Here is a 13840-nt window from a genome sequence, read left to right as displayed (position 1 = left end):
ATGAAAATAGACCTATATCTATCACCATGCACAAAACTCAAGTCCAAATAGATCAAAGACCTCAACATAAAGCCAGCCACACTGAACCTTATAGAAGAAAAATGAGAAGTACACTTGAACACATTGGCACAGGGAACTACTTCCTAAATATAACCCCAGCAGCACAGACACTGAGAGAAACAATTAGTAAATGGGACCTCCTGAAACTGAAAAGCTTCTGTAAAGCAAAGGACAAGGTCAACAAGACAAAATGACAGCCTAGAGAATGGGGAAAGATCTTCACTAACCCACATCAGACAGAGGTCTGAGCTCCAAAATATACAAAGAACTCATGACATCGGACACCAAAAGAACACATAATCCAATAAAAAATAAAAATGGAGTAAAGACCTAAACAGAGAACTCTCAACAGAGGAATCTAAAATGGCTGAAAGACACTTAAGGAAATGTTCAACATCCTTAGTCATCAGAGAAATGCAAATCAAAACAACTCTGAGATTCCATCTTACACCTGAAAGAATGGCCAAGATCAAAAACACTGATGACAACTTATGCTGGAGAGGTTGTGGGGAAAAGGGAACACTTCTGCATTGCTGGTAGTAATGCAAACTGGTACAACCCCTTTGGATGTCAGTGTGGCGATTTCTCAGAAAATTAGAAAACAGCCTTCCTCAAGATCCAGTAATACCACGTTTGGGTATATATGCAAAGGATGCTCAATCGTGCCACAAGAATATGTTCTCAACTAGGTTCATAGCAGCTTTGTTTGTCATAGCCAGAACCTGGAAACAACCTAAATGCCCCTCGACTAAAGAATGGATAAGAAAAATGTGTTACGTTTACACAATGGAGTACTACACAGCAGAAAAAAATAACAACATCTTGAATTTTGCAGGAAAATGGATGGAGCTAGAAAACATTATTTTGAGTGAGACAAATATCACATGTACTCAGTCATAGGTGGTTTTGTTTTTGTTTTGTTTTTTTTTTTTTTTTTTGGTTTTTCGAGACAGAGTTTCTCTGTAGCTTTGGAGCCTGTCCTGGAACTAGCTCTTGTAGACCAGGCTGGCCTCAAACTCCCAGAGATCCACCTGCCTCTGCCTCCCGAGTGCTGGGATTAAAGGTGTGCGCCACCACCACCTGGCCTCATAGGTGGTTTTTAAACATAAAGCAAAGAAAGCCAACCTCCAAACCACAGTCCCAGAGAACTTAGACAACAATGAGGACACTAATAAGAGAGACTCACATAGATCTAATCTACATGGGAAGTAAAAAGTATAAAAGGACAAGATCTCCTGAGTAAATTGGGAGCATGCGGACCTTGGAGGAGGGCTGAAGGGAGTAGGGGAGAGGCAAGGAGGGGAGCAGAGATAAATGTAGAGCTCAATAAATATCAATGAAAAATTAACAGGGTAAAACGCACACACAGATCCAGCTGTAAGGCATTTTCTTAGCTTGTGATTGATAGGTAAAGGCTCAGCCCATTGTCAGTGGTGCCATTTCTGGCTGGTGGTCCTGAGTTCTACAAGAAAACAGACTGAACAAGCCATGAGTGTAAGCCAGTAAGGAGCACTCCTCCATGGCTTCCACATCAGTTTCTGCCTCCAGGTTCCTGCTCTGCTTGAGTCCTGTCCTGACTTCCTTTGGTGATGGATGTGTATGCCTTTCCTCCCCTACTTGCTTTTGGCTGTTGTCTTATCACAGCAGTAGCTGCCCCGACTAGGACTGCATTCATCACACTTACCCAGGTCGGCAGTTTTTGCTGTTAGTATCACTTTGCTTGATACTTGTCTTTCTTTAATGATGGACATCCATGCTCTTCATCAAAGTTGTCAGTCAGGAGATAAAAAAAAAGGCATGGCATTGGTGGCAAACACCTTTAATCCCGCCACTTGGGAGGCAGAGGCAGGGAGGAAATATCTGAATTCGTGGCCTTCTTGGTCTACAGAGTGAGTTTCAGGACAACCAGGGCTACACACAGAAACCTTGTCTAAAAACAAAAGAAGAAGAAAAAGAAAGTATTAAGATTTTTTTTTTCAGTATTTAAAATGAAACCAAAGTCTGTGTTTTCTTAAATTATATTTAGCTTTGGAGCTCAACCATTGGTCATCAGCAAGTTGGTGCCACATTTGTGTATCTTATTTGGAGATTCTAATAGTCAGGTAAGAATTTTTTTACCCTCATGTATTGACTGTGTGTGTGTATGTGTGTGTGTATGTGTGTGTGTATGTGTGTGTGTGAGGGGTTGGCGGTTGCTCTATCTTGTGGTCTTACCTTATTTAAGCCATAACAGTGAAGACAGAAGGTAGATAGTTAAAAGATTGCCCCCCCTTTTGTTTTAAGTTAAATGAGGGTTGGACTATGTTGCTCAGAATCCACTGGGTTCATGTGATCCTCCTGCTCCACCCTCCTAAGCAGCTAGGACTACAGGCGTCTTCTTCCTTTTTCTTCCTCTTCTTCCCCCTTCTACCAGAGTTTGTTTGTTTACTTATTTATTTCGAAACAAATATGTTTTTTTTTAATTTTTTTAATATTTATTTATTATGTATACAATATTTTGTCTGTGTGTATGCCTGCAGGCCAGAAGAGGGCACCAGACCCCTCTATAGATGGTTGTGAGCCCCATGTGGTTGCTGGGAATTGAACTCAGGACCTTTGGAAGAGCAGGCAATGTTCTTAACCTCTGAGCCATCTCTCCAGCCCCCAAGTTTTTTTTTTTTAAAGACTTATTCATTTATTATGCATACAATGTTCTGCTAACATGTACACACCAGAAGAGGGCACCAGATCTCACTATAGATGGCTGTGAGCCACCATGTTGCTGGGAATTGAACTCAGGACCTTTGGAAGAGCAGGCAATGCTCTTAACCGCTGAGCCATCTTTCCAGCCCCCAAATATAAGTTTCTTGTCAGTTCTTAGACTGATATTAAAAAGTACTTAATGGTTAAATTCTTGAGTTTGACAGGTTAAGAAAATCCTGGGTTTCCTTCTGTAGTTCACCTTAATGTTAACTGTGGGGCTAGAGTATCAACGGTCTACAATCTTGAATATGCTTATACCAGAACTGTTGGGGTTGTTGATAGTCCTGTTTAATAGGGAAGGCCATTGTGTCCGTGGTGCATCTCTTGACCTGAGCTGTCTGCTGTAATCAGGAGGCAAAGGCTTCATCTTCCCCTAAAAGTCAGTTGCAATATTGTAATGTTATGAGCTAGCTAGGGCATTTGGAGAAAGATCTTACAAACTGTAGTTGCCCCTCAACAGATTTATAGATCTTTACTCTCTTTTATTGCTGTTTTATTTACAGACAAAAGTTCTCCTTTTCTTGATCAGCCTGGCCTCAAGCTCTTGAACTCAATTGATTTTTCCCACCATAGTCTCCCAGGATGCTGGGACTTACAGGTGTGTGCCACCACACCTGGTTGGTTGCTTTTTGATAGTGAGTTGTGCAAAAAAATAAGTGTTGTTTTTCAAATTGTTCTCTTAGGCCCCATTCTTTTTTCACCTCTTATATAGAATGTAACATTTACCATTGCAGCTATGTTTAAGTGTGCACTTTGGTGGTGTTAAATACATTCACATTGTATTGCGACTGTATCACCATCTCCCTGTAAAACTTTTACCTCCTCAGAACTAAGACTCTGTACCCATGAGACAACTTCCCATTACTTCCCCAGCTGCTGGCAACTACCACTCTTCATCATAATTTGACTACTCCAGGTACCTAGTGGAAGCAAATCAGACAATAGTTGTCCTTTTTGATCGATCCCATTTAGTATAATGTCCACAAGTTATCCATGTCGCAAAATGTGTCAGGATTTCTCTCATCTTTCTAAGGTTGAGTTATTTTCCAGGAACACAGACATCACATTTTGTGTATATAGATAAACATGAATAGGAATTGTTGTTTTGTTTGTTTTTTCTACCTTTTGACTATTCTGAATAATTTCAGAAATACTGGTGTAAAAATATCTTTTCGAGTTCAGTATACATTTTTGAAGATAATTTGGTTCCAGGAAATTAATTAACTGTAGTTTAGGTTAAAAAAAATTACAATTTTTGAAATCCCAATTGCTAGCTTTTATTCACAAATTTCTATTAACCATCTCCCACCTCCTTTCTTCTTTTTTTTTCTTTCTTTCTTTTTTTTTTTCTCTTATCCTTTTCTTTGGATGGTAGTAGGGATTTAACCTAAAGATCTCACACATGCTGGGCAAGTGCTCCACCACTAAGATCTTGCTCCTCTTTAAATGGGTTTTGTAGGGCTTTTTTTAATTTTTAGTTTTTTGACAAACTGGTTTTGGGTTTCCATTAATAATATGTCATATTATAATTTTCTCAGGGACTGAAAAGACATTAAAACGAACTTTTAATTAGGTTGGCCTGCTAGTTTGTTGTTACCTTGAAAGGAAGTATGTGTTACGTCTAAGTTTTCTTTTATATGTCTTGAATTCTTTAACAGGTGAGAAATGCTGCAATATCGGCTGTAGTGGAGATTTATAGACATGTAGGAGAGAAGCTGAGGTCTGATCTGTGTAAGAGAGATATTCCTCCTGCTAGGTAAGTCTTTCTAAACTTATATTTTGTTCTAGTCCCCCCCCCCCCACAGGTTTTTGAGACAGCTGTTTTGGAACTCGCTCTTTTAGACCAGGTTGGCCTTGAACTCACAGAGAGATCCACCTGACTCTGCCTCCCGGAGAGCTGGGATTAAAAACCACACCTGGCCTATTGCTATGGATTTTTAAAGTTGTAATTTTGTTCACCTTATTAAAGTAAAATATTAGAGTCAGGTGTGCTGGCACGCACCTTTAGTCCCAGCACTTGGGAAGCGGAGGTAGGCAAATGTCTGAGTTGGAGGCCAACCAGACCTGCATAGAGAGTTCCATCCGGGCCAGCCAGAGATCCATAGCATCTACGTATCCTGAGTTTTCTGGAACCAATTTATAGAAGTAAAGTTACATACCTAGATAGTTGGCACTCATGTAGCTTCAGGTTTCCTTCAGCTCAGCTATGTAAGTACTTAATATTTCCAGGGTAGGGTTTGTGTGAATTAGAATTTTCTCCGTAGATAGTCCTGTCACCTGCGAAGATAGTTTTATTTTTCCCAATCTGTATAGTTTTCATTTCTGTTTCTTGTCTTTGTTGTTTCCTGTGTGCTGTTAAGAAAGAGTAGAGTGGGGGTGCATTCCTACCTTGTTCTAATCCTAGAAAATTTCTAGTTTCTTCGCATTAAGAGTGATGTTAGTTGCTAGGGTGATGGTACATGCTCTCAATTTCAGTACTTTGAAGACAGAGGCAGGTGGATCTCTGTGAGTTTGGGGCTGGTGAGATCCTGTCTCCAGGAAAAAAAAAAATGATATAAGTTGTTGGCTTTTGGTAAGTGTTCTTTTTTCTTAGGAGTTGATATTATTTTAGATTCTGTTTTATTTGGCGTGTGAGTGACATGGTAGGTGAAGGTCAGGGGACAACTTGGAGGAATCACCACGTCAGCTGGCTTTGGAACGAGCACCTTTTCGCCAATTGGCTTTCTTTCTACTTCTAAAAATTGGTTCTAGTGAACTTTTTAGGTATGTAGAGTTAAAACTAAAAATCAATTAAGCATTTTAAGTGTAAAGGTGGCCTGGGCAAAGTGATTTTTTGTTTGTTTTTTTCAAGACAGGGTTTCTCTGTGTAACAGCCCTGGCTGTCCTTGAATTAGCTTTTGTAGACCAGCTGGCCTTGAACTCACAGAGGTCACCTACTTCTACCTCCCCAGTGCTGGGATTAAAGGCGTGTGTCTCCAGGCTAATCTCTGAGTTCAATTCCTGTAGACCAGGCTGATCTCAAACTCATAGAGATCCACCTGCCTCTGCCTCTTGAGTGCTGGGATTAAAGGTATATGCTACCAGGAGAATCTCTGTGAGTTTGAGGCCAACCTGATCTACAGAGAGAATTTGCAAATTGTTTTAATGGCTACCCCTAACATCTTTTCCCTAGAGTCCAGGTTGTAACCATTTATTTTTGACTAGTATTGTTTATAACTATCAATTGTCTGTGTTTTCCTTTTCTTTCTTTTGGGGTGGTGGTAGTGTTTGAGGCAGAGTTTCTCTGTGTATCTCTGGCTATTCTGGTACACACTCTATAGACCAGGCTGGCCTCAAACTGAGAGATCTGCCTGCCTCTGGATTAAAGGTGTGTGCCACCACTGCATTTTTAACAGTAGTTTATATTGTTGATCTTATTACTGATTTTCGGTTTCTGGTGGTAAAATTTTCAGGCTTCATTGTGGATGTGTAACACAAATAATAAGAGACAGATATTGAGTTCAACCTGAAGATTAGAAAAGCAAAGTAACCAAGCTACCAGGGAGCTTTTACCTCTCTGAAATCTTCAGTCTGAAAGAGGGCAAGTACCTGTCTCATCCTGCTTTATATTCTTCCCTAGTGCTGGGATTACAGGCATGTACCACCACCAGCCGTCCTCTGTGGTTGACTAGTGTGGCTGCTGGGGTTAAAGGTGTGTGCCCCCACTGCCTGGCCTATATAATTGAGTGGTGTGCCTGTTTTGCATTCTGATCTTCAGGCAAGCTTTATTTATTAAAATACAAATGAATATCACTACATTTCTCAATTTTGTCTGAAATAAGAGAAAAAGAAGGCTATAAGTAATATAAGAAAACAATATACAGTAAGTACAATAACTATGTATAAAATATATTCAGGCAATAAATACATCAACAATGTCTAATCCATTTCCATTTGACAAATTCCAAGAAAATTCTCCATAGCTATCCAATTTTGGTGAGTCAAAAATCTTATACCTAATTTACTTTCTATCATAATTTGTTTTCTGTATCTGGTAAACAAGGAAAGCCATAACTTTAACTAGTTTTCAACTCCTTCAGAGACCCAAGAAGGAAATAATATTGACTGAGTGTAACATGCGGGCCTGCTTGTTGGGGGTTTCTCTTTTGCCCAGTTCCCACATCCGGGATGTCCCAAAGAAAATCACACAGAGGTCTCCATAAGTTATAAACTGATTGGCCCACGAACTCAGGCTTCTTACTAACTCTTGTAACGTATATTAGCCCATTATTCTTATCTATATTAGCCACATGGCTCAGTACCTTTTTCAGCGGGATAGATCACATCCTGCTTCTTTGGTGTCTGGACAGGACTGCAGAAAGAGCTTCCTTTCCAGAATACTCCTGTTCTCGTTGCCCCGCCTCTACTTCCTGTCTGGTTGTTCCACTAATACTTCCTGCCTGGCAAATCAGTGTTTACTTAAAACGATTGACAGAATACAGACAATTCTCCCGCACCAACTGAGTAAGCAAAAAGTGTGAGCAAGTGACTTCCAAGAATATGGGAAATAACAGAAATAGCTGGCTGCCTGGACAGTTACCCAAAGTTCCTGTGCAACATTGGGGCATTCATCTTCTGCCTATAGGCCTAGCATGATCAACATACTTTTCTGTAAAGAAGGATATTCTGATGGGCTGTCCCTCCTTATCTTGACAAAGTTTGACAGTCATTTTCTTTTTGCCCTGCTTATCCAATTAAGATGGCATACTGTCAGCAGTTGAGACAAGGGCTCTTGCCCAGTGGCTTACTTTTGTCACAAAGAAAGTAAACTCCATCCATGTTCAATGCCTATTATTTTCTATGTAGTAGAATGGTGCTACCAGGAGCAGACATGTCTCATTGTCTCAAAAAGGAGCATATATTATTAAAATATCTTTAATGCCATATTCTGTAGGTCTCTGAAGTGTTTGACAATGACCTGTCTATCTAAACTATATTTCTTTTAACCTTGAAAACATACCTTATGTAACTACAAGTTCGGTTTATAATAGGTGATTAACTACTAACCTGCATTTCCTTATTATCCTAAATGGTTGGTAATAATAATTTTCAAGGGCTAGAAGTTTGCATTTTATTGTTTTTGTTTTGTTTTGATTTTTTTTAAAAAAAAGTTTTATTTATTATGTATACAACATTCTGCCTTCATGTACGCCTGCACGCCAGAAGAGGGTAACAGATCTCATTACAGATGGTTGTGAGCCACCATATGGTGGCTAGGAATTGAACTCAGGACCTCTGGAAAAGTAGCCAGTGCTCTTATCCTCTGAGCCATCTCTCCAGCCCCCCTTTGCATTATATTGTTAAGTGACTTGTATAGGTATAATACTTTGAACAAGAGTAGAAATGTATGTACAATATGTTCTAACAAAATTAATCTCAAATTTGTATCAATATACAAAATGCCAATCCTGTGTAAAAAATTTAAAATTAGTAGTTGTTTTTTAAAAGTAGATCCAAAAATCTACCTTTTTATCTTATCATATCTTTATCCTCCCTTTATTTTTTTCAGAGTACATTTAGTAATCTACTTTTTAATCTATCATCTATATCCCCCTTTTTTCTTTTCAAAACAAGAACCTTGTATCTAATTTCCTTTAACTTTCCTCTTGGCTGTAGCCAATAACAACTTGTAAGCAGCCCCCTAAACAATGACAGATATCCATAGCTGATTGAATGACCACAAACCACCCACCCCACCTCTTGGGAATATGGATGTCATGCTCTTAAATTTACTTCCTTCTGTCTGGAGGTGACAGTATCTTTAGGTGATCCTGAAAACAAAAATTTGGATCAATTGTCAAGTTGTGGGAGAGGTAGCTGTATCATTTGTTGTCCAGTCTTTGCATAATGGGAAAGTATAGGGCTTGTCTCAAGTCCTGGCTAGAGTAGTCTTGTGAGGCTGGATCGTCTCAGCTAGCCACCTGGAAATAGTTCTTAGTAGTTTGTAGTCTAAAAGCCAATATTTAGGTGTTGTTCTTCAGCTTAGTGGTGTTAGCGTAGTCCTGAAGGAATCATTGTTGTGGGACCCTATCCTCGTTATGGAGACTTCAAAGATCGCTGTTAGGCGTGTTCATGGTTCACTGCAGAAAACTGATACTCAAACCCAAATCATGTACAGAAAGGTAGATGAAACGTTTTTTCTAAAATTAGTTAGTACTTTATATGACTATTAAAATCATGACAAAAGCTTAAAAAATATATGTGTATGTATTAATATTATAAAATTTATACCTTTAAGAAAAGCTGTTAAAGAATCAATATAAAACCAAAGGATTATGAGGTTGGTGGCAATAAAATAGTCCTTAAGTATTTGTTTTTCCTCAGTCTCATATCAGGTGGCTCTTCTGACATGAGACAGAGATTTTGGATTTCACTTTAATAAGCATTCTTGGGTTTAGAGGAGAGAGCCATATTCCCACGACTTTTTATTAGACTGGGGCTGCAACAAGACTTAATACATTACATGTCTATAGAGAACTGCAGAAACAAGCATTTGCAAAGATTTATGAAATTTTATCCTGTTCGAAATGTGATATACCAATAAGCCAATTTACTCTTTTGGGGGGGGGACATTTTTTCTGGATGATTTGTCCTTTTTCTTCAGATGTCTCAATTTGTCCAGTAGTCTTCAGATTCCTCAAGTAAATCCTTAAGGCTCAATGCCTTTACTCTCCTGGAAAGACAGAAACAAAACCCTTCCCCAACCCTAACTTTGTGGAGATTCTCTTTTGGTAAATTATATCTGGTCAAATGAAAAAAATTTGTTAGTTTTAAAGGTTAGTTTGAATTAAACGACCATGGTGCTTAATGAACTATCATCTCGTTTAATTTAGAGGTATCTCTTGTCCAAATCGAATACACACACACACATACACATATATACCTATGTATACATATGATATATATTTGCATACATGTATGATATAAATCTATATTTCCAGATGCGCCCTAGTTTCCTGAGTGCTAGGGGGCAGACATGTGCCACCACAACATGGGAATACACTCTCTATAGAATTGTTTTTTTCAGGTTTCTTGTCCATTTCCTAATCTGGATTGTCTGTTTTCTTCAATTATTTATTATTTTTATTTGTGTGTGTCTATGTGAGTATGTCGTGTTATGCTTGTTCCTATAGATCCCCTTGGATCTGGCAGTTGTAAACCACCCTAAGTATTTGCTGGGAACTGAACCCATGTTGTCTGGAAGAGTATTAAGCCTTCTTAACTGCTAAGCTGTCTGGTCAATCCCTACTATGTCTTTAGAAGTTAGACTAGGGAGACATCTTCTTGTGTTGTAGATAGAAGCTTCCTTAACTGCATGCAGTTCCATTTATCTTACACTCTGTGACTGGACATTTTACTTTCTTGGCAGTGTTTTTTCCCCCATGTACACGATATTTTGTTAATTAAAAAAATGATTCATGTGTTTATGTGGACAAAGCATTGTCCCCATGCACAGAGCAGGGCAGTCTGTAGGTTCTCTCCCCATCATATGATTTTTAGGGAAGGCGCTGAGGCTCTCAGGGTGGGCAGCAAGCACACTTAACTTGATGAACCATCTTGCTAGGTCTGTTTTGTTTGTTAACTTTTAGGTTAGCATTAAATAAAATAGGGAGCCAGCAGTGGTGGTGTATGGCTTTAATCCCAGCACTTGGGAGGCAGAGGCAGGCAGATCTCTGCGAGTTTGAGGCCGGCCTGGTCTACAAGGTGAGTTCCAGGACAGCTAGGACTGTTACACATAGAAACCTTGTCTCCGAGAAGAGCGCGCGGGGGTGGGGGGGGGGGGGTGGGGGGGCATTTTTCTACTTTGTTTTAATCATTTCTGCTCCTCACTGCCCCTACGTACTCCTGTGCACTCCTAGTTGTTCCCTTCCTTTACCTAGATAGACCTCCCTTTTACTTTCTTGTTTATAATCTGTTGCCCACTTCCATGACCTTAAGATCCTGTCTTCCTTTCTCATGATTATCTTTCTAGTTCATGACTTTCACATCTATTTTAAATGCAAACACATATATATCTGTATATATAAATACAAACATAAAATTTTTAATCTAGGATCTGCATATAAGAGAAAACTTGGTATTTGTCTTTCTATTTTGTTTTGTTTTATTTTTCGAGACAGTTTCTTTGTGTAGCCCTGGCTGTCTTAGAACTTGCTCTGTAGACCAGGCTGACCTCAAACTCACAGATCCATCTGTCTCTGCCTCCTGTGTGCTGGGATTAAAGGTGTGTGCCACTACTGCTTGGTGGTATTTGTCTTTCTGAATCTGGTTTATTTTACTTAATGTATTGTCTTTCAGTTCCATCTGTGTTCTTGCACATGTTGCAGTTTTTGCTTTATAGCTGCATAAACTTTCATTGTGTATTTAACAAAGTTTCTTATCCATTCATCTGTTGATGGGCATCTAAGAGTTTCCACTTCTTAGCTATCATAAATAATACAACAATAAACAAGTATTTCCTGGGGTGGGGTGACTTAGTGTGCTTTGGGTCTACTGAAGAACTGTATAACCATGTCATATGGTAGCTCTGTTTGTGTGTCACTTCATTTTAACATAGTGCTTAGTCATTTCCTCTATGAATGGAGGGAGAATTCTGGGTGTTTGTTTTAAGTAATGCCTCATGCCTTACCCCAGGCCTGGAACTCATAAAATCCTCCTGAGGTCAGGTGTTCCAGTCATGTGTCACCATGTCCAACATGAATGGAGATTTCTATGTCCCATCTTGGCCTGTATTAAGGCGAAGCTCCAACCCCTGGCTGATTCAGTGCTCTTGTGTGCTCTTGGTACTAGTCATACTTGAAGGAGCACTGAGAACTTGGTGAGGAGCTGCCCCTCCTGACTCCCAGTCTGCTGTTTGTGCATCCTGAAGATGCTCCTCTCACAGGTGCTAGGAAACCAAGTGACAGCTTTGTGTTTTAAGTGTCTAATGAAACTTTTTTTTCCAGTCTGCAGGATACTTTATGTTCTTTTTTGATGTTTGAGCTTGTTTTATTAGTAATGCTTTGAATTGTTAATATACTAGACACATATTAATAGGAAATCATAAATTTCAACAGGGTAAAACTTGGCTTTATTTTTATTTATCTTCCCTTTTTCTCTTTAACTATGATAGTTTTCCTTTTTTTGTTTTAATATACAATGTCAAGAACTGATTTTATGTTGACATTTATTTGACATCCTTTTGTCATGGTGGCTACATTCTAACTTTAATTTTCCTGCTGCTTGCTTTTTAGTTTCCAAATTTCATGTTAGATAGAGCTAAGTCTAAAGTTATGTTTTGCTCACACTCATATTTACGTTAAAGCACCAGAAGAACAGTTAAATCATAGTTTTAAAATAATTTAAAGATACATTTTCTCTCAGATACTCTTCAGAAGTTGCTTGCTGACAATTGTGTACTAGCTTAGCACTACACGGTGCTACATACACTTGGGTCACTGAAACATCACTGTGAGTTCAGAAATAAGCTCTTATCTTTATGGGTCATCGATACACATCAGCTGTGCCAAGACTATGCAGAACAGCAAGGGTTGCTTGCTGTATACTCCAAAGACCCACATGTAGAGCTCCATCCCCTTACAGAATCACCCAAGATGAGCTAAAAATTAATCAAAGGAGCTAAAGTGATATACCACTTACAAATTGTTAGATAGCTTTCAAACATTTTAAACCAAACCATATGCACCAAGGGAAAATATTAATAAATTTGATCTATCTATGATAAATTCAGCAGTGTGGCAGCATACAGAATCAATTTGCACAAATCAATAGCTTTCCTTTATAACAACAACAAACACAGAGAAAAAGATCGTAGACCTCCAGTCAAAAATAGTCTCAAAGAAAATAAAATATCTAAGAATAAACATGACCAAGGGAGTGAAGAATCCCTACCGTGAAGAATCCAGACCTCTGAAGAAAGACAGAAAAAGACAGAAGATGGAAAGGCATCCCTTGGTCATGGGTTGGTAAAGTTAACGTTATGAAAAGGACTATTTTACCACAGAAATAGAAAAAAAATCTAAAATTCATATGGAAACATAAAAAACCCTGGATAGCCAAAACAATTCTGAGCAAAACAAATAAGCAGACAGACAGACAAATAAAACAAAATGCAACCAACCAAGATAACCCGTAAAAACAACAGCAATGCTGGAAAGGTTACCATTCCAGATCTCAGCATATATTGCAGAGCCATAATAATAACAATAATATGGGCCTGGCCCCCCCCAAAAAAAGACAGGTAAACAGTAGAACAAATCAAAGACCCAAATGTAAGTTCCTGTAGCTTCAGTCATTTTCTCTTTTCTTTTCTTTCTTTTTTTTTTTTTCCCAAGTGCTGGGATTAACATCATGCACCACCACTGCCCAGCCAGTCATTTCATATTTGGTAAAGGTGCTAAAAACATAAAATGTGAAAAAAGAAAGCATCTTTAGGCTGGGTGGTAGTGGTACACACCTTTAATCCCAACTCTCAGGAGGCAGAATCAGGTAGATCTCTGTGAGTTCAAGGCCAGCCAGGGCTACACAGAGAAGCCCTGTCTCAAAAACCCCAAAGAAAGAAAACATCTTCATTGACTGGTGCTGGGACAACTAGATGTCCATACATAGACGAATGGAATTAGATCCATATCTGTCACCTTGCACAAAAAATAACTCCACATGGACCAAAGACCTAACTGTAAAACCTGAAACACTGCTACTGCCAAAAGAAAACTTAGGCAGTGCCTACCTGTAGGAACAGGAAAAAGCTTTTGAATAGGACTGTTTGCCCTAAAATTAAGGCCAGCAACTGACGAGTAGGATTTCACAAAAGTAAAAAGCTTCTACACACCTTAAAAAAAAAAAAAATCAGTTGGGTGAAGTGGAAGCTTAAAAATTGGGAGAGAATCTTAGCTAGTTATAAATCTGAAAGAGGATTAATACCCAGAATATATAAAAAACTCAAAAAACAATCATAAACAAACAAACAAATGGTCCATTAAAAAATGTGGGCATAGGA

At 38.8% G+C, this 13840-nt stretch overlaps 1 protein-coding gene across 32 annotated transcripts in view; it reads left to right on the top strand.

Moving 5' to 3' along the window:
* Clasp2 (cytoplasmic linker associated protein 2) overlaps window positions 1-13840 on the top strand; it is a 199298-nt gene that overhangs the window by 23670 nt on the left and 161788 nt on the right. For 31 of the 32 annotated variants that reach the window (XM_041677054.1, XM_041677052.1, XM_041677051.1 and 28 more), the window contains exons 5-6: window positions 2087-2162; window positions 4461-4558. The exons of the other annotated variant lie outside the window; for it this stretch is intronic. In XM_041677054.1, the coding sequence (XP_041532988.1) occupies window positions 2087-2162; window positions 4461-4558 (174 nt within the window). The remainder of the gene's footprint in view (window positions 1-2086; window positions 2163-4460; window positions 4559-13840) is intronic. 32 annotated transcript variants of the gene reach the window in all.

Source organism: Microtus oregoni, unplaced genomic scaffold (assembly GCF_018167655.1).
Source record: "Microtus oregoni isolate MIOR12 unplaced genomic scaffold, Mior012 000028F_ref0000031, whole genome shotgun sequence".
Lineage (NCBI taxonomy): Eukaryota > Metazoa > Chordata > Mammalia > Rodentia > Cricetidae > Microtus > Microtus oregoni.
This window is presented reverse-complemented; position numbering and strand designations above follow the sequence as displayed.